Genomic DNA, 12,293 nt, shown 5'->3' with positions numbered 1-12,293 from the left:
TTAATTATTTCCTCTATTATTGCTTCTGCCCCTTTTCCCTTCTCTTCTCCTTCTGGGACACCAGTGATACGTACATTCTTGTACTTTGTTTCATCTTTAAGTTCCCGGAGACGTTGCTCATATTTTTTCATTCTTTTCTCCATCTGCTCCTTTGTGTGTAGGCTTTCAGGGTTTTGTTCCCCATTTCCTGAGTGTTTTCTTCTGCCTCTTGAGATCTGCTGTTGTATGTTTCCATTGTGTCTTTCATCTCTTGTGTTGTGCCTTTCATTTCCATAGATTGTACTAGTTGTTTTTTTGAACTTTTGACTTCTGCCTTATGTATGCCCAGTGTTCTCTTTACAGATTCTATCTCTTTTGCGATATCTTCTCTAAACTTTTTGAATTGATTTAGCATTAGTTGTTTAAATTCCTGTATCTCAGTTGAAGGGTATGTTTGTTCCTTTGACTGGGCCATAACTTTGTTTTTCTTATTGTAGATTGTAATTTTCTGTTGTCTAGGCATGGTTTCCTTGGTTACCCCAATCAGGTTTTCCCAGACCAGAACAGGCTCAGGTCCCAGAGGGAAGAAATATTCAGTATCTGGTTTCCCTGTGGGTGTGTCTTAGAAAATTGCTCCACCCTGTGATGCCTCAGGTCACTGTGCTTTTCTGCCCAGCAGGTGACACCTGTTAGCCTATAATTCTTGACTGGTGTGAGGAGGTGTGGCCATGTTCCCCCAGGCTCTGGGGTCTGGTTCTGAATGGAAATGGCTCCACCCATTTCTTGTTAGAGAAGATAGACCCTCTAGGGGGAGGTTATTAGCATTTCAGTGGTCTCTCTGCTTGTGCTATTTCCACCCTTCTTTGAGTCACAGCACTGGGAACTGTAATGGCTGGGGCTTTCTCCACTGAGCCGAAAAAGAAACAGTCTCCTTCAGACCTAGTCCAAGGCGACCCTCCAGCTCTCCAAGGTCAGTTGTCACCCAAAGCCTCTGTCTGTTTTTTGGGGATTCGTACCTGCAGTGAGCAGTTCACACTCGCTACTTAAAACCCCAGTTGGAGCTCAGCTGAGCTATACCCGCTTGCTGGGAGAGAGCTTCTCTCTGGCATCACGAGGCTTTGCAGCTCGGGCTATGGGGGAGGGGGCCTCACGACTTGGATCCGCAGGTTTTACTTACAGATTTTATGCTGTGCTGTCGGGCATTCCTCCCAATTCAGGTTGGTGTATGATGAGTGGACGGTCTCATTTGGCCCCCCGCAGTTATTCTGGATTATTTACTAGTTGTTTCTGGTTTTTTTTAGTTGTTCCAGGGGCACTACTTAGCTTCCACTCCTTTCTATGCCGCCATCTTCCTTGTCTCTCCCAAGGCCAAGTACTTTTGCAATAGTAACCTGAAAAAGTGTATGTAGTACAATGGTTATTTGACTAACCATTCTTTTCTTGTTTAAAAAGGCACAACGACTCTGTAAACGTTGTGGTCAGGCATGGAGAGCTGCAACGCTTGAAGGCTGGAAACTGTATCATGACCCTAATGTTAATGGAGGTATGTTAGTAGATTTTATTCTGAGAATTGGGGATATAAGGTTTTTAGGTCTGAATTCCAATCTTTCTGAAGTACAGCTTACCTTTTCAGAAATGGTTGTGATAAAGAGATCTCATTTTAAATTATTTATAAATTTTATTTCTTTTACTCTTTTGTAGGAACAGAATTAGAACCTGTTGAAGGGAATCCATATAGAAGAATTTGGAAAATCAGTTGTTGGCGATTGGCAGAAGATGTAAGATGCAATGAAATATTTTCTGATACTGACTTTTTACTCTCATTGAAGGCCTGCTCAGGTGCTGTGAAGCAATCACAATTAGCAAAAGACTAAAGTTTCTGTTTTCAAAGAACTTCAGTCAAATTAAGGAATTTGGGTGGACATGCTTACCTACTAATCAGAGTTGTTCAGACCCTAAGTAATAAGAAACATGCATATAAGGCCAAAAAAATAAATAAATAAATAAATAAATAAAAGATTCCTAATGAGTTCAGAGAAAATGTATTGGGCTAAAGCTGGCTTCCTACGAGAGATAATTGACTTGAAGTTTAAAAAATTAGTAGAATTTGAATTGTTCAGCATGGAAAGAAGAGGAAGGCATTCTAGATACGGTGATGGTAAAACAATGCAGAGTTGGTAAAACTCAAGGGAATGTAGTTTACCAGGTTGGAGCAGAAGGCTCATAGAAGGACAAACAGTCAATTCTGTTGTAACCAAATATACACATTCCTAAAAATCAACCACACTGCAAAACTGCACAAAAAAACCCACAAGACTTATGGGAAAATGAGGTTACGGGCACATTACTCAAACACTTCGAGTGTATGTAAAACCTTAATAAAAATGGCAGCACAGTTTTACCCATGTTAAACGACTAGGAAATACAAACTATTGCAACAAATATGGCACTTTAACTTGCAAAAACCTGAAATTTGCTTTCAGAAGGTTGTAGCTTGCAAGTTATTGTGAAGTGTTGAAGGGTGGGTTACTTGAAATTGAACAGTAAGTTGTAATACCAGATGTGGGTGGGTATGGCTTTTAACATACCTGGTGAACCTAGGTACTGGTAGATGTTTGAGGTGTGTCAGTTCATATGTTTCTAAGTGGGTTGCTTGATTCAACTGGGTACAATTCTGTAATTCTTGTGGATGAAATCATGCACAAGCAAATATGCATTATGCTCATATTGTTCCCTGTATATCAGTCATATTGGAACAAATTCACATTTTCAAAACGTGTGATAGCAAAACTAACTGAAATTGTGGATGGAAAGTGATGGTCCTCAAATGCTGCTGAGAAATTCCAACTTATTCAATATTTAGTAATGATGAACCATCAAAACCTTGAGGGCTCATGACAGCATTCTTTTAAGAAGATTAGCATGGCAATAGAAACTAGGCTTAAAATTGAATGGACTAAAGACTGAAAAATTAGTTAGGAGCCTATCAGAAGTATTCAGACACTAAGAAATAAGTCTGTCCTTGGATAGTATTAATGGGAGAGGAGAGGAAAGGGGCAGGAATAGTCAGAGCCAGTGATTAGATACAGAAGGCAGAGGAGAACTCAGTTATGTCTCTGAAGTCTCTTGTTTGGGTGACAAGAAAACTGGAAATGCCATTAATAGAAATACAGATGTTTAAAGGGATAAAGTGATGAATATAATAGATTCTACTTAAGAATTTGATACAAACTGATACAGGACAGGTTCCAAGTACTTTGTTTTGATATTGTACTTAGGTCAGTTTCAGGTAGTATCAGATATTTTAAATCTTTCTAAGAGAAACACCTGATGATTCTTTTTGAAATAAATTTGACCATTATAAATTATCAGAGCATCCATTAGGGTTGAACCTGCTTTCACCTTATATTTGAAATTTATCTGTTTGACTTTTTCCTGAAGATTGAAGTATTGATTATTTCATCAAACTAAGAGATCCTTCATTCTTATTACCCTGCTAGGGCTTTCACCAAAGTTTAGGAATTATCAAATGAATAAATTCAGTTTAGAAGAGATTACAAAATTCCAGAAGATTATAAGGAAAACTGATACACTAGGAAAAAATAATATCTCAAATTTGTTTATATTTATTTTATTTCAGGAGCTTTTTAATAGATATGAGAGAGCAATTTATGCAGCTTTAAGTGGGAATCTCAAACAGGTATGCAAGCTATTTTAATAATTCTTTTTTCTTTAATGGACTGAAATCAGGTGCTTAAAATATTCCAATAATCATATATAATAAATCTTATAAACAGTTACATTTTAAGAGTAGCAATGATAGAAATAATCATGAAACAGAATAGTGACTTGTGCTGCTTAATTTGACATATCCAGTACATTCATATTTTAATAAAATCAGACTTGAATTTACAAGAATTGTAAATGTATTTTGTCAGTACACATTTACTGATGACTTACGGTACCCATTGCTATAACCAGAAGCGTACCACTAAGGCACAGTCACTGCTTGGATTGTCTTACATATGTGTATGTGTTTCTCACAAACCATCCCCCACCACCACCACCCCCACACACATTTTACAGCTGTTTTGAGGGATGTTGTGATAATCAGTTGAAGTTCCGTCTTATGTCACCTCGGGAAATTGATTCTACTGTGAACTCAGTGTGGAAAAAAATCATAGTATTTCAAACGATGAGATTTAGTTTTGTGGAAAACAAATGATTGTTTTGTATGATTTTTAGAAATCCATAGTGTTTTATGTCAAGGTAAATGACTTCATAGGCGCTAACTGCTTTTCTTTTTTGTTAAATATGTATATGTGTCTGTTTTGGAATGGGGGAAAAGCTTCTTCCTGTCTGTGACACCTGGGAAGACACAGTATGGGCCTACTTCCGGGTGATGGTGGACAGTTTGGTGGAACAGGAGATCCGGACATCAGTAATGACACTGGAGGAAACTGAAGAACTCCCTAGAGAATATTTGGAAGCAAAGTGAGTTTGTTGGTTTTATTTAATCATGGTGATTTGTAATGTTCTCTTTGAAGTTTTATTTGTATTGTAAACCTTGCTCATGTTATTAATATTCTTCTCTCTCTTTCCTGTTCTTTCTTTTGAAGTTGGACCTTAGAAAAGGTTTTTGAAGAGCTTCAAGCTACTGATAAAAAGGTAAATATTACATTTTAGATATCTGGATTAGGAAACAAATGTTACGCTGAATGTATGTGAAACCTTATTCTCCTCTCCCTTTATTCCTTGTTCATTATCCAAATGAAAGACATTATTTTAAAAGAAGAAACATAATTGCATATTTAAATGATACATCATTTCTTTGTTTCTTTGGTTTAGGATTTGTTTTATAAATATGTGGTATGCATGTAAGCTAATTTATTCCTTTCCTTTAAAGATTTAAAATACATAATTAAAAATTAATAAGAATTCCTTTCCCTAGATCTCAAAGTAATATAATATTTTTAAAAAGTAATATATTTAAATTTTTTTTTAAATAAACAAATACTCTGAGTACTTGTAACAAAATAATCCAAAATCTACCCCTCCCCAGCCTCTTTATGGTTATTTTCATTCCCCTGAGGTGTTAAAACATACTGATGTGTATTCTTCCATGTATTTGCCTATGCTCTTACAAATAAGTGTAAATAATGTAGATTCTCCAATACAGGATTTTGGGTTTTGTGGTTTTTCATATTGTACTACATATACTACTTTACAACTTAATTTTTTTCATTTAATTTCTCCAGGTTAGTGGTTATAGAGTTAACATAATTTACTGTTTTTAATAGATACTATAATGTTCTTCAGAATGATGTATAATTTCTAAAATCATTCCAGTTTTGATGATATTTAGGATTTTAGTGCTGTAGTAAGCATCCTTATAAACATATATGCTTATCTACAAGTCCTGTTTCTTTAGGATAAATTTGCTGAAAGCAGAGTTCTTGGAGTGAAGAGCATATATATATATATACACACACACACACATATATATATACACCACATGCATATATAGCAGATTATAGCAATTAATTCCTATTCTCATAAATAATTTATTAAAATGGCCATTTCCCTGCATTCTTGCCAGTCTCAGATGTCACATTTTTAACTTTTTTGCCAGTCCAGCAGATTAACTGGAAAATGAGCTTACTGTTTTACTCACATTTTCCTTTCTATGCATAAGGCTGAGCATGTTTTCATATGTTTATTGACCATTTATGATTTTCCTGTTCATTTACCTATTTTACTGTTGAGTTTTACCTTTCCTAGAGTAAGTAAATTAGCTCTAGCTCTTCCTAGAGTAAGTAAATTAGCCCTTTTTCTGTCAAGGGTTTACCACCAGTGTATTCTTTTGGAGATTCCAGCTAATGAAATAAAAGAAGAATGCCAAGGAATAGATACAAATTTTAGAAGAGAGGGGAAGATTTGCATATAATAGAACTATAAGTCTAGTAACTTAAGACTCAGTAAGTCACTAGAATTAATAAGAGAATTTATTAAGGTAGCCAAATAGAAGAGAAAGTTACAAATAATAGGCTTTCTTTACTAGTTATAACAAGTTAGGGAGAAATATCCCTCCTCCCCCACCCCCCTCCACTGCCAAAATCCCATTTAAGTGAATGACCTAAACTATAAGATATTAGGAAGAAATTACTGTGAGGATTTCAGGACCTTTGTAAAGAAAACTATAGAATCTTGTTGAAAGACATAAAAGATGAATAAACACATATGCCATGTTCCTGGATGAAGGGATTTAATATAAATTTGAGTCACTCCAAAATTAAAATGAAAACATAATGCTTTGGGATATTATTTCCGGATAGTTTCCAAGCAGAAGAATACGAGAATGGCCAGAAAATTTTGAAAAAGAACAATAGTGATAACTTGATTTACCCAAAATAAAACTTAAAGATACAATAAACAGTTTGGAATTGGCACAGGAATAAATAGATCAGTGGAACACAGAAGTCCAAATTAGATCAAAATATATATGAGAACTTAATAAATGACAGAGGTAACCTTTCATTTTAGAGGAAAAAGGATGGTGCTAGCGTAATTGGCTAGAAGAAACCAAAGCTAGATTCCTACCTCATAATGTGGAGCAAAGGTTTGAATATAAACAAGAATAAACGCTGAAAGAAAATTTAGACAACTGACCAAATAAAAAACTAAAATATATTTAACAAAAAAAATAAACTGTTTGCTTCAAAAGTCAAGCTACAGGGTACTTGTAAATGATTTTTTCTACTCTGTCTAATCACTCTTTTTTGACAATTTTTGCTCTTCTTGGTGACATATGCAGAAGGGAATACCCAAAGTGTGCTTTCAGTTGCTGCTGTTCATATTGAAAGAATTCTTGTAGTTTATTTTGCTTAAGTCACCTGTGTTCTTCCTTTCTAGTCCACCCTGGAGTGCTAAGGTAAATAGACCTAAAACATAAAGAATAAATGTTTAATAAGCCTTCACAGAGATTAAATTATATCCTAGTTCTCTACTTTCAAAGATGTTGTCCAGTTCTGGATTTGCAAGCTTTTAGAAAATTTTTAATTTTATTTTGTTTTCTTCTTTTAATGCCCTTGATTTCCAATGTTTCTTTACACATATTCCTTCAATAGTTTGACATTTCTAATTTTACAATGATTACATACTACTGAATGACCACTAGAAAATTTATGGAAAATGTAAAAATTTTTTCAGAGAGTTCTGGAAGAGAATCAAGAACATTATCATATAGTTCAAAAATTCCTTATTCTGGGAGACATCGATGGTAAGATATTATAATTTTCTTTTACTTTGTATGGTTCTTCATTTTCTCATAGTAATTTTTGTGAAAGTTTATCAAAATGATGCATTTAATTACCTATCTTCTTTTTTAAACATTTTTTATTGTGAAATATAACATATACAGAAAAGTGATAACTTTCAAAGTACAGTTTAATAAGCTTATAGAAGAAATTTCAAAGTATGGTATGGGTTTCAGTTCCACAATTTCATTTATTTCCTTCTAGTTCTAATACACTAGAAACTAAAAAGAAATATCTATATAATGATTCAGTAGTCATAATCCTTTACTAAATCCTATCTTGTCTGTTGCTACTCCTCCCTCTCATTTGATCACTGTCTCAATCTTGAGGGCTATGTAGGCAGTGACCACTTTATATTGAAAAGGGATGTCCACATTATGGGGAAGGGGGATGCAGCTCGTTGATGTTCTTGAAGAGGCTGGTGCCTTTGGGTTTCAGGTCTTATCTGGTATAGGAACAATCTTGAGTTTCTGAAGAATAGACTTAGTGAGTGAAACTTTTATAGAGTCTCAGATAGAAACCTGGGTATTCTTTAGGGTTTCAGGAATACTGTTGGTTGAGACTTGGCATACTATACTTACCTATCTCTTAATCTTTATAAATTATCAGCTGCTTTGGAATGCAACTATTCACTTACTCATTATTATAAAATGAAGTTTGAATTTAATCCCAGAGTCTGTTTAAGAGGATATAGGGAGTTATATGATGGCTATTAACAATGGGTCAGTGACTTAACAGCACTATAGGAATGAGGTAAATGTTCTTTTGATTTTTTCCCTATTGCTGAATCTTTGCTTTGATGGCTTGTAGGTTTGATGGATGAATTTAGCAAATGGCTTTCCAAAGGCAGGAACAGTCTACCTGGACACCTTCTCCGCTTCATGACTCATCTCATTTTGTTTTTCCGCACTCTGGGACTACAGACCAAAGTAAATAAAAATGAACAATCTGTCCTGCTTTGCAAAACTGATGCTGTATACCTGTCGCTAGGAAAACACACACTTTATTGTCATCACTGTTTTCTAGAAATGGTGATAAGGGTGCAGAAATTTTCTATTTAGTCTTATATAATCAGTGATAACTTTCTGTGATCCTTTCAGCTTTTCAGGCTGCAGCAAGAGAATGCAGGTTTTTATCTGGTTTTAAAATAAATTAACAAATTTTAATAAATTCATAATAAATACCCAACTCTAAACCAGCTAAGCTAACTCAACCACCAGACTAAGTTCTGTGTGTTTTTAAACTTTCATTTTCTTTTTTTCTTTTTGTTTCTTTTTTTCCTAAATGTTTGATGACATTTTTGTCCGAGTACATACAGAAGGCAGAATGATACAATTGTTTGAATTTGTACTTGGTGTTAAGATAGCCTAGGTTCACGTTACTCCAGCAACTTTGAGCTATGTAATTCCGGGTAAATAAAGCTTCTCTAAGTCTTAGTTCTTCAACTGTAAAATGTGGATAATAACAGTAACTACCTGCTGTGAGTTATAATAAAGTTAAATCAGGTAATATATGAACTTTGATAAGCACTTAACCTGGCATATTTATTAAATCATTATTAAATTATTCATTAGCAGAATTTTTATTAGACATATTGCTGATACATATAAACAGTTGTGTTTATTATTGGTTTATGCCTTTTTCTTTTTTCCTATGAAGGAAGAAGTTTCTGTTGAAGTTTTAAAGACATACATACAGGTAAGCTTTGAAAATCCACACTTGATTCTTCTTTTCATATTTTAATACAAACAGAAATTGTAATTACACTATTTTAATACCCAATGGCAGAACAGTCAACAAAGTCCATAAGAGATCTTTCAGTTATCCTAAGTACATCTTTTTGGACTTTAAAATTATTCTATTCAGCAGCACAAATCCATGGCTATATGAATCTCTCCATTTTATATGAGTCTAAATATGTTTGAATTTTTGAAATAAGCTTTTTAAAAAGCACTGTTGATCCTACAACTTGTTTTATTATTGACATATTTTGATCTTTTTTTTTTTCAGCTTTTAATAAGTGAGAAACATACAAATCTCATAGCCTTTTATGCCTGTCATTTGCCTCAAGACCTAGCTGTTGCCCAGTATGCCTTGTTTTTAGAAGGCGTTACAGAATTTGAACAGCGCCACCATTGCCTGGAACTGGCTAAAGAAGCAGGTAAAAATGGTTGAGAATTTCATCTATTGGGCTTTCTAGGTAAATTATAATTTTGATTTTAGTGATATTTGCCCTTCTAGATTTAAATCTTATTTTTTCTTTTGTGAAGGAAATAAATTTTTCAATGCAGTTATTTTAGGAATAACATAACTTACACTGTAATTCATGTAAAATATCTCCTAATTTAAAGAATTATTATTCCAAATTTACCAAATCATTGTGACTATTTAGAGAATATTAGTATCAAAGATTATTCATTTTGTCTCTTCAAAAATTTCTTTAGATTTGGATGTTGCAACAATAACAAAAACTGTAGTTGAAAATATTCGAAAGAAAGATGATGGTGATTTTAGTCATCATGACCTGGCACCAGCCCTAGATACTGGCACTACTGAGGTAATTTGGGGTGGGGGGATGTTGTATAACTCTTAGTAATCTTTCATATAGTTGTTCCTTAGTGAATTTACTTCTACCTTAAAATACACTGATTTTTCTTTCTTTTTTTTTTTTTTTAAAAGAATTTTTCTTTGTTAGCCAAAACCCTTTGGATATAAAAATTGGCAGCAAATTTAAGGTCTTATCTAAGGGATTACTTACACTACTATTTTATCTTAAAGGAAATTTCTTTAATAGAAAATATTTGAGCATGGATTTTTGCTAATCAGGTTATTCTAACTACTTGATAAATCACAAATGCTTAGGTAGTATAATGATTCCTATTTAAAAAAGGAATTTAATTTTTTAGAAAGTTTCATTTAGGAAAGAAAATAAGTGGCATAGCATTTAAAGGAATTACATGATTAAATTTGTGGGATATAGAATATATGATCCCATATTCACAGTTCAATAAGTTTTTTTCTGTAGTATAAAAGAGAATTATTAAAATATGAAAATAACTAAGACATTGAATTCTTTCATCATTTTATGTAACTTGAAGGAAAATGATATTCACTAGAAGTGCAGACATTAATTAATTCTACTCATTTGCATAACATCTTAGAAAACAAAATTGATTGTTTTTCTTTTTTTCCCCGTAAATGAATAGGAGGACCGCTTAAAGATTGATGTAATTGACTGGTTGGTATTTGATCCTGCACAGAGGGCAGAAGCACTAAAACAAGGCAATGCAATAATGAGAAAATTCTTGGGTATGCTATATTTTATTTTGTTTTTAAAAATTTTTGTTCAAATCTATATACTTATGAGGTTTTACTTGGTGTTTTTTTTTTTTTTTTAATCATCATTTTATTGAGATATATTCACATACCACGCAGTCATACAAAACAAATTGTACTTTCGATTGTTTACAGTACCATTACATAGTTGTACATTCATCACCTAAATCAATCCCTGACACCTTCATTAGCACACACACAAAAATAACAAGAATAATAATTAGAGTGAAAAAGAGCAATTGAAGTAAAAAAGAACACTGGGTACCTTTGTTTGTTTCCTTCCCCTACTTTTCTACACATCCATCCATAAACTAGACAAAGTGGAGTGTGGTCCTTATGGCATTCCCAATCCCACTGTCACCCCTCATAAGCTACATTTTTATACAACTGTCTTCGAGATTCATGGGTTCTGGGTTGTAGTTTAATAGTTTCAGGTATCCACCACCAGCTACCCCAATTCTTCAGAACCTAAAAAAGGTTGTCTAAAGTGTGCGTAAGAGTGCCCACCAGAGTGATCTCTCGGCTCGTTTTGGAATCTCTCTGCCACTGAAGCTTATTTCATTTCCTTTCACATCCCCCTTTTGGTCAAGAAGATGTTCTCCATCCCACGATGCCGGGTCTACATTCCTCCCCGGGAGTCATATTCCACGTTGCCAGGGAGATTCACTTCCCTGGGTGTCTGATCCCACGTAGGGGGGAGGGCAGTGATTTCACCTTTCAAGTTGGTTTAGCCAGAGAGAGAGGGCCACATCTGAGCAACAAAGAGGCATTCAGGAGGAGACTCTTAGGCACAAATACAGGGAGGCCTAGCCTCTCCTTTGCAGCAACCGTCTTCCCAAGGGTAAAACTTATGGTAGAGGGCTCAACCCATCAAACCACCAGTCCCCTACGTCTGTGGTCATGTTAGCAACCATGGAGGTGGGGTAGGCGAATACCCCTGCATTCTCCACAGGCTCCTCAAGGGGGCACTACATCTTTTTTTTTTTTTTTTTCCTTCTTTGTCTTTTTTCTTTTTTTTTTTTTTTTTAACTTTCCCTTCTTTTTTCAGATCAACTGTATGAAAAAAAAAGTTAAAAAGAAAACAAACATACAATAAAAAAACATTTCAAAGAGACCATAGCAAGGGAGTAAGAAAAAGACAACTAACCTAAGATAACTGCTTAACTTCCAACATGTTCCTACTTTACCCCAAGAAAGTTACATAATATAGCAACATTTCAGTGAACTTGTTCCTACTACATCCATCAGAAATTAACAGACCATAGTCATTTCTGGGCATCCCCAGAACGTTAAATAGCTTATCTGTTCTTCTTGGATTATTGTTCCCCCTTCCTTAATTGCTCTCTACTGCTAGTTCCCCTACATTCTACATTATAAACCATTTGTTTTACATTTTTCAAAGTTCACATTAGTGGTAGCATATAATATTTCTCTTTTTGTGCCTGGCTTATTTCGCTCAGCATTATGTCTTCAAGGTTCATCCATGTTGTCATATGTTTCACCAGATCGTTCCTTCTTACTGCCGCGTAGTATTCCATCGTGTGTATATACCACATTTTATTTATCCACTCATCTGTTGAAGGACATTTGGGTTGTTTCCATCTCTTGGCAATTGTGAATAATGCTGCTATGAACATTGGCGTGCAGATATCTGTTCGTGTC

At 34.4% G+C, this 12,293-nt stretch overlaps 1 protein-coding gene across 2 annotated transcripts in view; it reads left to right on the top strand.

Moving 5' to 3' along the window:
* The window catches only part of NUP107 (nucleoporin 107), a 59,593-nt gene that overhangs the window by 35,759 nt on the left and 11,541 nt on the right, over positions 1–12,293 (top strand). For both annotated transcript variants that reach the window (XM_037847772.1, XM_037847773.1), the window contains 11 exons: positions 1,432–1,522; positions 1,681–1,757; positions 3,620–3,679; positions 4,328–4,473; positions 4,599–4,647; positions 7,189–7,258; positions 8,106–8,224; positions 8,955–8,993; positions 9,306–9,456; positions 9,740–9,852; positions 10,502–10,604. In XM_037847772.1, the coding sequence (XP_037703700.1) occupies positions 1,432–1,522; positions 1,681–1,757; positions 3,620–3,679; positions 4,328–4,473; positions 4,599–4,647; positions 7,189–7,258; positions 8,106–8,224; positions 8,955–8,993; positions 9,306–9,456; positions 9,740–9,852; positions 10,502–10,604 (1,018 nt within the window). The remainder of the gene's footprint in view (positions 1–1,431; positions 1,523–1,680; positions 1,758–3,619; positions 3,680–4,327; positions 4,474–4,598; positions 4,648–7,188; positions 7,259–8,105; positions 8,225–8,954; positions 8,994–9,305; positions 9,457–9,739; positions 9,853–10,501; positions 10,605–12,293) is intronic.

The sequence above is a fragment of the Choloepus didactylus genome, chromosome 8 (assembly GCF_015220235.1).
Source record: "Choloepus didactylus isolate mChoDid1 chromosome 8, mChoDid1.pri, whole genome shotgun sequence".
Taxonomy (NCBI): Eukaryota; Metazoa; Chordata; class Mammalia; order Pilosa; family Megalonychidae; genus Choloepus; species Choloepus didactylus.
This window is presented reverse-complemented; position numbering and strand designations above follow the sequence as displayed.